The 16,637-nt window shown below is 35.4% G+C and overlaps 1 protein-coding gene across 1 annotated transcript in view; it reads right to left on the bottom strand.

The window, feature by feature from the left end:
- LOC118943860 (mucin-2-like) overlaps positions 1 to 16,637 on the bottom strand; it is a 62,727-nt gene that overhangs the window by 21,196 nt on the left and 24,894 nt on the right. The window contains exons 6-8 of the mRNA XM_036960169.1: positions 11,116 to 11,277; positions 10,281 to 10,447; positions 7,253 to 7,424 (exon numbers count right to left, since the gene is read on the bottom strand). Of these exons, the coding sequence (XP_036816064.1) occupies positions 7,253 to 7,424; positions 10,281 to 10,447; positions 11,116 to 11,277 (501 nt within the window). The remainder of the gene's footprint in view (positions 1 to 7,252; positions 7,425 to 10,280; positions 10,448 to 11,115; positions 11,278 to 16,637) is intronic.

The following is a 16,637-nucleotide window of genomic DNA, read 5'->3' as shown; positions in this document are numbered from 1 at the left end:
TGAGAAGTAATATATATATAAATATAAAATATGAGAAGTAATATATATATAAATATAAAATATGAGAAGTAATATATATATAAATATAAAATATGAGAAGTGATATATATATAAAAATAAAATATGAGAGGTAATATAAAAATATGAGAGGTAATATATATATAAATATAAAATATGAGAAGTAATATATATATAAATATAAAATATGAGAAGTAATATATATATAAATATAAAATATGAGAGGTAATATATATATAAATATAAAATATGAGAGGTAATATAAAATATGAGAGGTAATATATATATAAATATAAAATATGAGAGGTAATATATATATAAATATAAAATATGAGAGGTAATATAAAATATGAGAGGTAATATATATATAAATATAAAATATGAGAAGTAATATATATATAAATATAAAATATGAGAAGTAATATATATATAAAAATAAAATATGAGAAGTAATATATATATAAATATAAAATATGAGAGGTAATATAAAATATGAGAGGTAATATATATATAAATATAAAATATGAGAGGTAATATATATATAAATATAAAATATGAGAGGTAATATAAAATATGAGAGGTAATATAAAAATATGAGAAGTAATATATATATAAATATAAAATATGAGAAGTAATATATATATAAATATAAAATATGAGAGGTAATATAAAAATATGAGAAGTAATATATATATAAATATAAAATATGAGAAGTAATATATATATAAATATAAAATATGAGAGGTAATATATATATAAATATAAAATATGAGAGGTAATATAAAATATGAGAGGTAATATATATATAAATATAAAATATGAGAGGTAATATATATATAAATATAAAATATGAGAGGTAATATAAAATATGAGAGGTAATATATATATAAATATAAAATATGAGAGGTAATATATATATAAATATAAAATATGAGAAGTAATATATATATAAATATAAAATATGAGAAGTAATATATATATAAATATAAAATATGAGAGGTAATATATATATAAATATAAAATATGAGAGGTAATATATATATAAATATAAAATATGAGAAGTAATATATATAAATATAAAATATGAGAAGTAATATATATATAAATATAAAATATGAGAAGTAATATATATATAAATATAAAATATGAGAAGTAATATATATATAAATATAAAATATGAGAGGTAATATAAAAATATGAGAAGTAATATATATATAAATATAAAATATGAGAAGTAATATATATATAAATATAAAATATGAGAGGTAATATATATATAAATATAAAATATGAGAGGTAATATATATATAAATATAAAATATGAGAAGTAATATATATATAAATATAAAATATGAGAGGTAATATATATATAAATATAAAATATGAGAGGTAATATATATATAAATATAAAATATGAGAGGTAATATATATATAAATATAAAATATGAGAAGTAATATATATATAAATATAAAATATGAGAGGTAATATATATATAAATATAAAATATGAGAGGTAATATATATATAAATATAAAATATGAGAGGTAATATATATATACATATAAAATATGAGAGGTAATATATATATAAATATAAAATATGAGAGGTAATATATATATAAATATAAAATATGAGAAGTAATATATATATAAATATAAAATATGAGAGGTAATATATATATAAATATAAAATATGAGAGGTAATATATATATAAATATAAAATATGAGAGGTAATATATATATAAATATAAAATATGAGAGGTAATATATATATAAATATAAAATATGAGAAGTAATATATATATAAATATAAAATATGAGAGGTAATATATATATAAATATAAAATATGAGAGGTAATATATATATAAATATAAAATATGAGAGGTAATATATATATAAATATAAAATATGAGAGGTAATATATATATAAATATAAAATATGAGAGGTAATATATATATAAATATAAAATATGAGAGGTAATATATATATAAATATAAAATATGAGAGGTAATATATATATAAATATAAAATATGAGAAGTAATATATACATAAATATAAAATATGAGAGGTAATATAAAATATGAGAGGTAATATATATATAAATATAAAATATGAGAGGTAATATATATATAAATATAAAATATGAGAAGTAATATATACATAAATATAAAATATGAGAAGTAATATATATATAAATATAAAATATGAGAGGTAATATATATATAAATATAAAATATGAGAGGTAATATATATATAAATATAAAATATGAGAAGTAATATATATATAAATATAAAATATGAGAGGTAATATATATATAAATATAAAATATGAGAGGTAATATATATATAAATATAAAATATGAGAGGTAATATATATATAAATATAAAATATGAGAAGTAATATATATATAAATATAAAATATGAGAAGTAATATATATATAAATATAAAATATGAGAAGTAATATATATATAAATATAAAATATGAGAAGTAATATATATATAAATATAAAATATGAGAGGTAATATATATATAAATATAAAATATGAGAGGTAATATAAAATATGAGAGGTAATATATATATAAATATAAAATATGAGAGGTAATATATATATAAATATAAAATATGAGAAGTAATATATATATAAATATAAAATATGAGAGGTAATATATATATAAATATAAAATATGAGAGGTAATATAAAATATGAGAGGTAATATATATATAAATATAAAATATGAGAGGTAATATATATATAAATATAAAATATGAGAGGTAATATATATATAAATATAAAATATGAGAGGTAATATATATATAAATATAAAATATGAGAGGTAATATAAAATATGAGAGGTAATATATATATAAATATAAAATATGAGAGGTAATATATATATAAATATAAAATATGAGAGGTAATATAAAATATGAGAGGTAATATATATATAAATATAAAATATGAGAGGTAATATATATATAAATATAAAATATGAGAGGTAATATATATATAAATATAAAATATGAGAGGTAATATAAAATATGAGAGGTAATATATACATAAATATAAAATATGAGAGGTAATATATATATAAATATAAAATATGAGAAGTAATATATATATAAATATAAAATATGAGAAGTAATATATATATAAATATAAAATATGAGAAGTAATATATATATAAATATAAAATATGAGAGGTAATATATATATAAATATAAAATATGAGAGGTAATATAAAATATGAGAGGTAATATATATATAAATATAAAATATGAGAGGTAATATATATATAAATATAAAATATGAGAGGTAATATAAAATATGAGAGGTAATATATATATAAATATAAAATATGAGAGGTAATATATATATAAATATAAAATATGAGAAGTAATATATATATAAATATAAAATATGAGAAGTAATATATATATAAATATAAAATATGAGAAGTAATATATATATAAATATAAAATATGAGAGGTAATATATATATAAATATAAAATATGAGAGGTAATATATATATAAATATAAAATATGAGAGGTAATATATATATAAATATAAAATATGAGAGGTAATATATATATAAATATAAAATATGAGAGGTAATATATATATAAATATAAAATATGAGAGGTAATATATATATAAATATAAAATATGAGAAGTAATATATATATAAATATAAAATATGAGAGGTAATATATATATAAATATAAAATATGAGAGGTAATATATATATAAATATAAAATATGAGAGGTACTGGAGATATCCAAAGGATGTGTCACGGCTGATGAAAGGAGAGGACCAAGGTGCAGCGTGGTGATCGTACATTTTCTTTAATTAATCAAAATGACGTCGACTAAACTATAAACACAAAGCAAACCGTGAAGCTCAAAGGCTATGTGCCCTAAAACAAAGTCAACTTCCCACAAACACAGGTGGGGAAAAAGGGCTACCTAAGTATGGTTCTCAATCAGAGACAACGATAGACAGCTGTCCCTGATTGAGAACCACACCCGGTCAAAACATAGAGATAGAAAATCATAGAAACACAAAACATAGAATGCCCACCCCAACTCACGCCCTGACCAAACCCAAAATAGAGACATAAAAAGGATCTTCAAGGTCAGGGCGTGACAGGATGAGAAAGGAGAGAAAATATGACTGTGAGATGGGTAGGATGAGCTGATACAATGGGAACATATGACTGTGAGATGGACAGGATGAGCTGATACAATGGGAACATATTACTGTGAGATGGGCAGGATGAGCTGATACAATGGGAACATATTACTGTGAGATGGGCAGGATGAGTTGATACGATGGGAACATATGACTGTGAGATGGGCAGGATGAGCTGATACGATGGGAACATATGACTGTGAGATGGGCAGGATGAGCTGATCCTCATCGTGGTCCACACACACCAGCACCACAACATTAAGGAACTATCGTGGTCCACACACACCAGCACCACAACACTAAGGAACTATCGTGGTCCACACACACCAGCACCACAACACTAAGGAACTATCGTGGTCCTAACACACCAGCACCACATCACTAAGGAACTATCGTGGTCCACACACACCAGCACCACAACACTAAGGAACTATCGTGGTCCTAACACACCAGCACCACATCACTAAGGAACTATCGTGGTCCACACACACCAGCACCACAACACTAAGGAACTATCGTGGTCCACACACACCAGCACCACAATATTAAGGAACTATCGTGGTCCTAACACACCAGCACCACATCACTAAGGAACTATCGTGGTCCACACACACCAGCACCACAACACTAAGGAACTATCGTGGTCCTAACACACCAGCACCACATCACTAAGGAACTATCGTGGTCCACACACACCAGCACCACATCACTAAGGAACTATCGTGGTCAACACACACCAGCACCACAACACCTCTTCTCCCTCAGGAGGCTGAAAAGATTTGGTCCTCAGATCCTCATAAAGTTCTACAGCTGTTTTACACAGACTAGGACAAGTTATAGTTAGTTACTCATTGTGTATTTGTTCATTGTGTCATTGTTGGGAAAGGACCCCGTCAGTCAGCATTTCACTGTTAGTCTACACCTGTTGTTTACACAGCATGTGACAAATACAATTAGATTTTTATTTATTTAACCTTTATTTTAACTAGGCAAGTCAGTTTAAGAACAAATTCTTATTTACAATTATTATTCTTATTTACAGTTTACAATGATTTGATTGAGTTGAGAATTGAGGATTCACAGTTAAGTAACAACTCCTACTCTTCCTGAGCTTGAAGAGATTAACTGACTTTTCAGAGAGATAGATAATTAACACTGTGCAAACACAGCACTACCCCTGCCCGAGAAGATGACTTCTGCCTGTCAGAGAAGATGCCTGTCAGAGAAGGTGACTACTGCCTGTCAGAGAAGATGACTACTGCCTGCCAGAGAAGATGACTACTGCCTGTCAGAGAAGGTGACTACTGCCTGTCAGAGAAGATGACTACTGCCTGCCAGAGAAGATGACTACTGCCTGTCAGAGAAGATGACTACTGCCTGTCAGAGAAGATGACTACTGCCTGTCAGAGAAGATGACTACTGCCTGTCAGGGAAGATGACTACTGCCTGTCAGAGAAGATGACTACTGCCTGCCAGAGAAGATGACTTCTACCTGTCAGAGAAGATGACTACTGCCTGTCAGAGAAGATGACTACTGCCTGTCAGAGAAGATGACTACTGCCTGTCAGAGAAGATGACTACTGCCTGTCAGAAAAGATGACTACTGCCTGTCAGAGAAGATGACTACTACCGACCAGACAAGATGACTACTGCCTGTCAAAGAAGATGACTACTGCCTGTCAGAGAAGATGACTTCTACCTGTCAGAGAAGATGACTACTACCGACCAGAGAAGATGACTACGGCCTGTCAGAGAAGATGACTACTGCCTGCCAGACAAAATGACTACATTCACTATCACCTGGAAGAGATATGTTTTTCACTGCGGCAGGCAGGTACAGTTTTTCTTGCATTGATTTGCTTGAATGAGGTCATATCCTGCATTAATTATCATACAAGAAGTGTGTCTTTGTTTTGACAATAGGGCAATTCTCCTATGAATAATCCTTTATAACTCAATGCCATTATCATTGATCTGAGCCAATGGTGTAGTTTCACACCAGGACCAGCAGGGGGCAGTAAGCACTATGAAATCAGCATAAATCTTAATTTCAAACCATAACAAAGGTACACCCCCGCCACTGTTTTGGTAAACAAATGAGGGATGGGGATTGAGACATGTAACCTCTCTCAAATTCATAGACAGAACTGTGGCTACAAGGACTGACCATCCATGATATCATCATTACAGTTTAAACATGTTCTGAGGCTGTACAGTGTTTGTTTACAATTACATTGTTTGCAAAGACAGGATTTGTTTTTTTAAACGTATATTTTAGGTTCTGATGGGGTTTGACAGTTGAACCGAGCTCACGGGTATCTATAATCGATTTAAAAGTCTAAATATTCGATTTAGCGAATACAAATTGCCCCCTTTTTAAAGCTGCTATTCAGCAGGGAAATCTGCTGATCCGATAGACACGCTGCATTGACAGATAAACAAACTCATGACGTCTGAAGGTCAGGGATCTGTCTGTGACGCCAGTCATTTTCTCCCCATCAATAGAGAGACATGTATGTATATGAAAAACAAAGAAAACTGGAATAATATGAACAAACATGTGGGTAGATGTCTTGTTTCCGTTGTATCATGTTATGTAGATATACAACGAGCCTGAGGGGGGCAAATGTGCAGACAGAAGAGAGCTGTGACTATGTGTGTGGCAATACAGCCCACTGCAGCTGCATGGGAACAATGGGTGTCATAGTGAAAGAGATGGTGTGTGTGTGAGAGAGAGAGAGAGAGAGAGAGAGAGAGAGAGAGGGAGAGAGAGAGAGAGAGAGAGAGAGAGGGAGAGAGAGAGAGGGAGATGGAGAGAGACAGAGAGGGAGAGAGACAGAGAGAGAGGAGAGAGAGAGAGAGAGAGAGAGAGAGAGAGAGAAAGAGTCAGTGGTACCGTACCACTCAGACTGGTTCTGGTGCTGTGTCCTCTATGACAGAGAGAGAGAAACAGTCAGTGGTACCGTACCACTCAGACTGGTTCTGGTGCTGTGTCCTCTATGACAGAGAGAGAGAAACAGTCAGTGGTACCGTACCACTGAGAGGACTGGTTCTGGTGCTGTGTCCTCTATGGTGCATCAGCATCGTCTCCTCTGGCTGGTGGTCAGAGCGCCTCTCCTCCCTCCTCTCTTCCGCCCGCCTCTCCATCTCTCTCAGTCTGCCCTGAGAGCGACTGATGAAGTGTGGTCTGGATCGCTCCAGAGCCTCCTGTATGTGGGCCAGAAGCAGAGATGTTTTAGTCATTTAGCAGACACTCTTATCTAAACTGACCTGCTGTCAGTGAATTCAACTAACGTGATTACAACATCTATCTGCCCTGTGAGAGCGAGCTTCAGCAAGGGGGCCGAGGACACTGCCCTGAGGTACGCCTGGAACTCCTGATGCTGGCACACTTCATGTGGAGGGAGGCTGGCTAGGAGCTGGCTAGGAGCTAGCTAGGAGCTGGCTAGGAGCTAGCTAGGAGCTGGCTAGGAGCTGGTACTATTCATGTGGAGGGAAGCTGGCTAGGAGCTGGCTAGGAGCTAGCTAGGAGCTGGCTAGGAGCTGGCTAGGAGCTGGTATTCTTCATGAGGAGGGAGGCTGGCTAGGAGCTGGCTAGGAGCTGGTACTCTTCATGTGGAGGGAGGCTGGCCAGGAACTGGTACTCTTCATGTGGAGGGAGGCTGGCTAGGAGCTGGTACTCTTCATGTGGAGGGAGGCTGGCTAGGAGCTGGTATTCTTCATGTGGAGGGAGGCTGGCTAGGAGCTGGCTATGAGATGGCTAGGAGATGGCTAGGAGATGGCTAGGAGATGGCTAGGAGCTGGCTAGGAGCTGGTATTCTTCATGTGGAGGGAGGCTGGCTAGGAGCTGGCTATGAGATGGCTAGGAGATGGCTAGGAGATGGCTAGGAGATGGCTAGGAGAAGGTATTCTTCATGTGGAGGGAGGCTGGCTAGGAGCTGGCTAGGAGATGGCTAGGAGCTGGCTAGGAGATGGATAGGTGCTGGCTAGGAGCTGGCTAGGAGATGGCTAGGAGCTGGTATTCTTCATGTGGAGGGAGGCTGGCTAGGAGCTGGCTAGGAGATGGCTAGGAGCTGGTATTCTTCATGTGGAGGGAGGCTGGCTAGGAGCTGATATTCTTCATGTGGAGGGAGGCTGGCTAGGAGCTGGTATTCTTCATGTGGAGGGAGGCTGGCTAGGAGCTGGTATTCTTCATGTGGAGGGAGGCTGGCTAGGAGATGGCTAGGAGCTGGTATTCTTCATGTGGAGGGAGGCTGGCTAGGAGCTGGCTAGGAGCTGGCTAGGAGATGGCTAGGAGCTGGCTAGGAGCTGGTATTCTTCATGTGGAGGGAGGCTGGCTAGGAGCTGGCTAGGAGCTGGCTAGGAGATGGCTAGGAGCTGGCTAGGTGCTGGCTTGGAGCTGGCTAGGAGATGGCTAGGAGCTGGTATTATTCATGTGGAGGGAGGCTGGCTAGGAGCTGGCTAGAAGCTGCTACTCTTCATCTGGAGGGAGGCCGGCTAGGAGCTGGTACTCTTCATATGGAGGGAGGCTGGCTAGGAGCTGGCTAGGTGCTGGCTAGGAGCTGGCTAGGAGCTGGCTAGGAGCTGGCTAGGAGCTGGCTAGGAGCTAGCTAGGAGCTGGCTAGGAGCTGGTAATCTTCATGTGGAGGGAGGCTGGCTAGGAGATGGCTAGGAGCTGGCTAGGAGCTGGTATTCTTCATGTGGAGGGAGGCTGGCTGGGAGCTGGCTAGGAGCTGGCTAGGAGATGGCTAGGAGATGGCTAGGAGATGGCTAGTAGTTGGTATTCTTCATGTGGAGGGAGGCTGGCTAGGAGCTGGCTAGGAGCTGGCTAGGAGATGGCTAGGTGCTGGCTAGGAGCTGGCTAGGAGATGGCTAGGAGCTGGTATTCTTCATGTGGAGGGAGGCTGGCTAGGAGCTGGCTAGGAGCTGGCTAGGAGCTGGTATTCTTCATGTGGAGGGAGGCTGGCTAGGAGATGGCTAGGAGCTGGTATTCTTCATGTGGAGGGAGGCTGGCTAGGAGATGGTTAGGAGCTGGCTAGGAGCTGGCTAGGAGATGGCTAGGAGATGGCTAGGAGCTGGCTAGGAGCTGGTATTCTTCATGTGGAGGGAGGCTGGCTAGGAGCTGGCTAGGAGCTGGCTAGGATATGGCTAGGAGATGGCTAGGAGCTGGTATTCTTCATGTGGAGGGAGGCTGGCTAGGAGCTGGCTAGGAGATGGCTAGGAGCTGGCTAGGAGCTGGCTAGGTGCTGGCTAGGAGATGGCTAGGAGATGGCTAGGAGCTGGTATTCTTCATGTGGAGGGAGGCTGGCTAGGAGCTGGTATTCTTCATGTGGAGGGAGGCTGGCTAGCAGATGGCTAGGAGCTGGTATTCTTCATGTGGAGGGAGGTTGGCTATGAGCTGGTATTCTTAATGTGGAGGGAGGCTGGCTAGGAGATGGCTAGGAGCTAGTATTCTTCATGTGGAGGGAGGCTGGCTAGGAGCTGGTATTCTTTATGTGGAGGGAGGCTGGCTAGGAGCTGGTATTCTTTATGTGGAGGGAGGCTGGCTAGGAGCTGGTATTCTTCATGTGGAGGGAGACTGGCTAGGAGCTGGTATTCTTCATGTGGAGGGAGGCTGGCTAGGAGATGGCTAGGAGCTGGTATTCTTCATGTGGAGGGAGGCTGGCTAGGAGCTGGTATTCTTCATGTGGAGGGAGGCTGGCTAGGAGCTGGTATTCTTTATGTGGAGGGAGGCTGGCTAGGAGCTGGTATTCTTCATGTGGAGGGAGGCTGGCTAGGCGATGGCGCATGTTGTGTTACTATTGATTTCTCCCTTACAGAAATGTAGTGTGTGTTTTTTCGCCGGAGAGGAAAAATATAACAAGATACTGTCCCAGCATGCAACATCTCTGACTTGACTATGCTGAGAGATGAACAGGCCTGTTGTGAAAGCATTTAGCCTGGAGCCCAAGACACGTCTTTCATCATCAAGTTTCATGAGTTTCATGCATCCAAGACTTACTCCAGAACTTCAACTTACCCTGCTGGCTATGAGATGGCTAGGAGCTGGTAACTTCAACTTACCCTGGGTGATGGAATGTTGGCTTTGCTTGTTTCCGGGTCAGAGTCAGAATTCAGGGGAATAAATCCAACATCAATCTGGGTTGTGTGATGTGTGGTTCTGGTGGTCTCACCAGGGTCTAGTCTGTTGTCATCAGTCCTGGGTCGCACACAACCCCCAGCATCTTTCACTAGAAGTGAGTGAGTGAGTGAGTGAGTGAGTGAGTGAGTGAGTGAGTGAGTGAGTGAGTGAGTGAGTGAGTGAGTGAGTGAGTGAGTGAGTGAGTGAGTGAGTGAGTGAGTGAGTGAGTGAGTGAGAGAGAGAGAGAGAAGGGTAGAGAGAGAGAGAGAGAGAGAGAGAAAGAGAGCGAGAGAGCAAGAGAGAGAGAGAGAGAGAAGGGTAGAGAGAGAGAGAGAAAGAGAGCGAGAGAGAGAGAAGGGTAGAGAGAGAGAGAGGGAAAGAGAGAGAGAAAAGAGAGGGTGTGTTGATTTCTCGTTCTCTCTCAAACTAATTCAATAAAATGTATATAACAAAGTATTTATCCTTCCTATAACTTTATTTTACCTTTCAATCAAAAATGGGATTTATAATCTGAACTCAAGACAATTATCTGATTATAAAGACAATTTCAGGAACAATTAACCTGACACACACACACACACACACAGAGAGAGAAACCTTCAAGCAAGACACATGTTGTTTCTCTAATGCCTACTCAAAAGTTAGAACCCAGCAACACTTCTGACATTTAACTGAAATTCTTTCAGGTAATTGTCTCGGGGATCGATATTTGTTATGAGCTATGCTCTGTGAAGGTCATCAACGTCGAGGCAAAAACTTTTAAAAAAGCAACAATACCCAGTGTTTTTCCCTCCTCTGGTGTGGTGGGTGACCTTGTAGAAAGGTCATGTGGTGTTGTCTTCCTCAGGCTCAGTTGTCTCTGGAGTTTGATATGAGCTATGACGGCGGCAGCGTTGAGGGCCAGGACAGCCTCGGGAGACTGCTGATGTGACTGGGGCTCTGAAACACAGGACGCCTTTGTTAGACAGTTAGCGACAAATCAATTTTATTTGGATGACTTTTAGAAAAGAGTTGAAGTTGTGCCAACCAAGATCAATATACATACAATTAAGTTAATGATGTATTTTCCTAAGTGACATAGAGAATGTGTTACAGGAGTAGGTCTATAGTCGGAATTAAATCCCCTTCGTGTGGAAAACATTTAGAACATAACAATGACAAAATTACAGGATAAAAGAGGCTAATTTAAAGTTTATTAAAAGCGTAACTCTGTTTTTGTTGTATGTGTCGAACTGCTTTGCTTTATCTTGGCCAGATCACAGTTGTAAATGAGAACTTGTTCCAAACTAACCTACCTGGTAAAATTAAAGGTGTTCTCAACTAGCCTACCTGGTTAAATTAAAGGTGAAATAAAAATAAATACAACATTTAAAAATACACTTTTCCTGCCAGTCCTGCTACAGGTATATTATACTCCATAACATTCCCCTCCTACTGGTGTCAGGTGGTATATTATACTCCATAACATTCCTCTCCTACTGGTGTCAGGTGGTATATTATACTACATAACATTCCCCTCCTACTGGTGTCAGGTGGTATATTATACTCCATAACATTCCTCTCCTACTGGTGTCAGGTGGTATATTATACTCCATAACATTCCTCTCCTACTGGTGTCAGGTGGTATATTATACTCCATAACATTCCCCTCCTACTGGTGTCAGGTGGTATATTATACTCCATAACATTCCTCTCCTACTGGTGTCAGGTGGTATATTATACTCCATAACATTCCTCTCCTACTGGTGTCAGGTGGTATATTATACTCCATAACATTCCCCTCCTACTGGTGTCAGGTGGTATATTATACTCCATAACATTCCTCTCCTACTGGTGTCAGGTGGTATATTATACTCCATAACATTCCTCTCCTACTGGTGTCAGGTGGTATATTATACTCCATAACATTCCTCTCCTACTGGTGTCAGGTGGTATATTATACTCCATAACATTCCCCTCCTACTGGTGTCAGGTGGTATATTATACTCCATAACATTCCTCTCCTACTGGTGTCAGGTGGTATATTATACTCCATAACATTCCCCTCCTACTGGTGTCAGGTGGTATATTATACTCCATAACATTCCTCTCCTACTGGTGTCAGGTGGTATATTATACTCCATAACATTCCCCTCCTACTGGTGTCAGGTGGTATATTATACTCCATAACATTCCTCTCCTACTGGTGTCAGGTGGTATATTATACTCCATAACATTCCTCTCCTACTGGTGTCAGGTGGTATATTTTACTCCATAACATTCCTCTCCTACTGGTGTCAGGTGGTATATTATACTCCATAACATTCCTCTCCTACTGGTGTCAGGTGGTATATTATACTCCATAACATTCCTCTCCTACTGGTGTCAGGTGGTATATTATACTCCATAACATTCCCCTCCTACTGGTGTCAGGTGGTATATTATACTCCATAACATTCCTCTCCTACTGGTGTCAGGTGGTATATTATACTCCATAACATTCCTCTCCTACTGGTGTCAGGTGGTATATTATACTCCATAACATTCCTCTCCTACTGGTGTCAGGTGGTATATTATACTCCATAACATTCCTCTCCTACTGGTGTCAGATGGTATATTATACTCCATAACATTCCTCTCCTACTGGTGTCAGTCAGGTGGTATATTATACTCCATAACATTCCCCTCTTACTGGTGTCAGGTGGTATATTATACTCCATAACATTCCTCTCCTACTGGTGTCAGGTGGTATATTATACTCCATAACATTCCCCTCCTACTGGTGTCAGGTGGTATATTATACTCCATAACATTCCCCTCCTACTGGTGTCAGGTGGTATATTATACTCCATAACATTCCTCTCCTACTGGTGTCAGGTGGTATATTATACTCCATAACATTCCTCTCCTACTGGTGTCAGATGGTATATTATACTCCATAACATTCCTCTCCTACTGGTGTCAGTCAGGTGGTATATTATACTCCATAACATTCCCCTCTTACTGGTGTCAGGTGGTATATTATACTCCATAACATTCCTCTCCTACTGGTGTCAGGTGGTATATTATACTCCATAACATTCCCCTCCTACTGGTGTCAGGTGGTATATTATACTCCATAACATTCCCCTCCTACTGGTGTCAGGTGGTATATTATACTCCATAACATTCCTCTCCTACTGGTGTCAGGTGGTATATTATACTCCATAACATTCCTCTCCTACTGGTGTCAGGTGGTATATTATACTCCATAACATTCCTCTCCTACTGGTGTCAGATGGTATATTATACTCCATAACATTCCTCTCCTACTGGTGTCAGTCAGGTGGTATATTATACTCCATAACATTCCTCTCCTACTGGTGTCAGGTGGTATATTATACTCCATAACATTCCCCTCTTACTGGTGTCAGGTGGTATATTATACTCCATAACATTCCTCTCCTACTGGTGTCAGGTGGTATATTATACTCCATAACATTCCCCTCCTACTGGTGTCAGGTGGTATATTATACTCCATAATATTCCTCTCCTACTGGTGTCAGGTGGTATATTATACTCCATAACATTCCCCTCCTACTGGTGTCAGGTGGTATATTATACTCCATAACATTCCTCTCCTACTGGTGTCAGGTGGTATATTATACTCCATAACATTCCCCTCCTACTGGTGTCAGGTGGTATATTATACTCCAATACATTCCTCTCCTACTGGTGTCAGGTGGTATATTATACTCCATAACATTCCTCTCCTACTGGTGTCAGATGGTATATTATACTCCATAACATTCCTCTCCTACTGGTGTCAGGTGGTATATTATACTCCATAACATTCCTCTCCTACTGGTGTCAGGTGGTATATTATACTCCATAACATTCCCCTCCTACTGGTGTCTGGTGGTATATTATACTCCATAACATTCCCCTCCTACTGGTGTCTGGTGGTATATTATACTCCATAACATTCCCCTCCTACTGGTGTCTGGTGGTATATTATACTCCATAACATTCCCCTCCTACTGGTGTCAGGTAGTATATTATACTCCATAACATTCCTCTCCTACTGGTGTCAGGTGGTATATTATACTCCATAACATTCCTCTCCTACTGGTGTCAAGTGGTACAGTACACCATAATTTGCAAATATATTCATAAAAATCCTAAAATGTGATTTTCTGGATTTTTTTCCCCTCATTTTGTCTGTCATAGTTGAAGTGTACCTATGATGAAAATTACAGGCCTCTCTCATCTTTTTAAGTGGGAGAACTTGCACAATTGGTGGCTGACTAAATACTTTTTTGCCCCACTGTACCTTTGCAACCAAACCACATCAAACATTTACTTTAAGCTGATGCGCCTCAGGCCTTGGTAATTAACGAATGACACTCGTAATGAGCCTGATTAAAAAATAATGAGAAAATTTCACACAGGGAAGCGTGAGAGCACGAAGAAGGGAATAGCTGCAGAGACAGCATGCAGAAAGCTCTCAGCAAGATCCACCGTTACTTATTGAACTGACAGTCTCTCTTTCAGACATGCAATAGTACTACACCACAGACTGGAGTACTGGAGGACACAATTACATGCTCAATATATGTATTCTTCTTATTCAAATACATAACAAACTCTATAAATGTATTGTGTTATTATAATATAGAATACTGTATAATTACTGTGTTATTATAATATAGAATACTGTATAATACTGTGTTATTGTAATATAGAATACTGTATAATATTGTATTATTATAATATAGAATACTGTATAATTACTGTGTTATTATAATATAGAATACTGTATAATACTGTTATTATAATATAGAATACTGTATAATACTGTTATTATAATATAGAATACTGTATAATACTGTGTTATTATAATATAGAATGCTGTATAATACTGTATTATTATAATATAGAATACTGTATAATACTGTTATTATAATATAGAATACTGTATAATTACTGTGTTATTATAATATAGAATACTGTATAATTACTGTGTTATTATAATATAGAATACTGTATAATTACTGTGTTATTATAATATAGAATACTGTATAATACTGTATTATTATAATATAGAATACTGTATAATACTGTTATTATAATATAGAATACTGTATAATTACTGTGTTATTATAATATAGAATACTGTATAATACTGTGTTATTATAATATAGAATACTGTATAATACTGTGTTATTATAATATAGAATACTGTATAATACTATGTTATTATAATATAGAATACTGTATAATACTGTGTTATTATAATATAGAATACTGTATAATACTGTATTATTATAATATAGAATACTGTATAATACTGTTATTATAATATAGAATACTGTATAATACTGTTATTATAATATAGAATACTGTATAATACTGTGTTATTATAATATAGAATACTGTATAATACTGTGTTATTATAATATAGAATACTGTATAATACTATGTTATTATAATATAGAATACTGTATAATACTGTGTTATTATAATATAGAATACTGTATAATACTGTGTTATTATAATATAGAATACTGTATAATATTGTGTTATTATAATATAGAATACTGTATAATACTGTATTATTATAATATAGAATACTGTATAATACTGTTATTATAATATAGAATACTGTATAATACTGTTATTATAATATAGAATACTGTATAATGCTGTGTTATTATAATATAGAATACTGTATTATACTGTGTTATTATAATATAGAATACTGTATAATACTGTGTTATTATAATATAGAATACTGTATAATACTGTGTTATTATAATATAGAATACTGTATAATACTGTGTTATTATAATATAGAATACTGTATAATACTGTATTATTATAATATAGAATACTGTATAATACTGTTATTATAATATAGAATACTGTATAATACTGTTATTATAATATAGAATACTGTATAATACTGTATTATTATAATATAGAATACTTTATAATACGGTGTTATTATAATATAGAATACTGTATAATACTGTGTTATTATAATATAGAATACTGTATAATACTGTGTTATTATAATATAGAATACTGTATAATACTGTGTTATTATAATATAGAATACTGTATAATACTGTGTTATTATAATATAGAATACTGTATAATATTGTGTTATTATAATATAGAATACTGTATAATACTGTATTATTATAATATAGAATACTGTATAATACTGTTATTATAATATAGAATACTGTATAATACTGTTATTATAATATAGAATACTGTATAATACTGTGTTATTATAATATAGAATACTGTATAATACTGTGTTATTATAATAT

Source organism: Oncorhynchus mykiss, chromosome 23 (genome assembly GCF_013265735.2).
Source record: "Oncorhynchus mykiss isolate Arlee chromosome 23, USDA_OmykA_1.1, whole genome shotgun sequence".
NCBI lineage: Eukaryota > Metazoa > Chordata > Actinopteri > Salmoniformes > Salmonidae > Oncorhynchus > Oncorhynchus mykiss.
The sequence above is the reverse complement of the archived record's forward strand: the minus strand, read 5'-3'. Positions and strand labels throughout refer to the sequence as shown.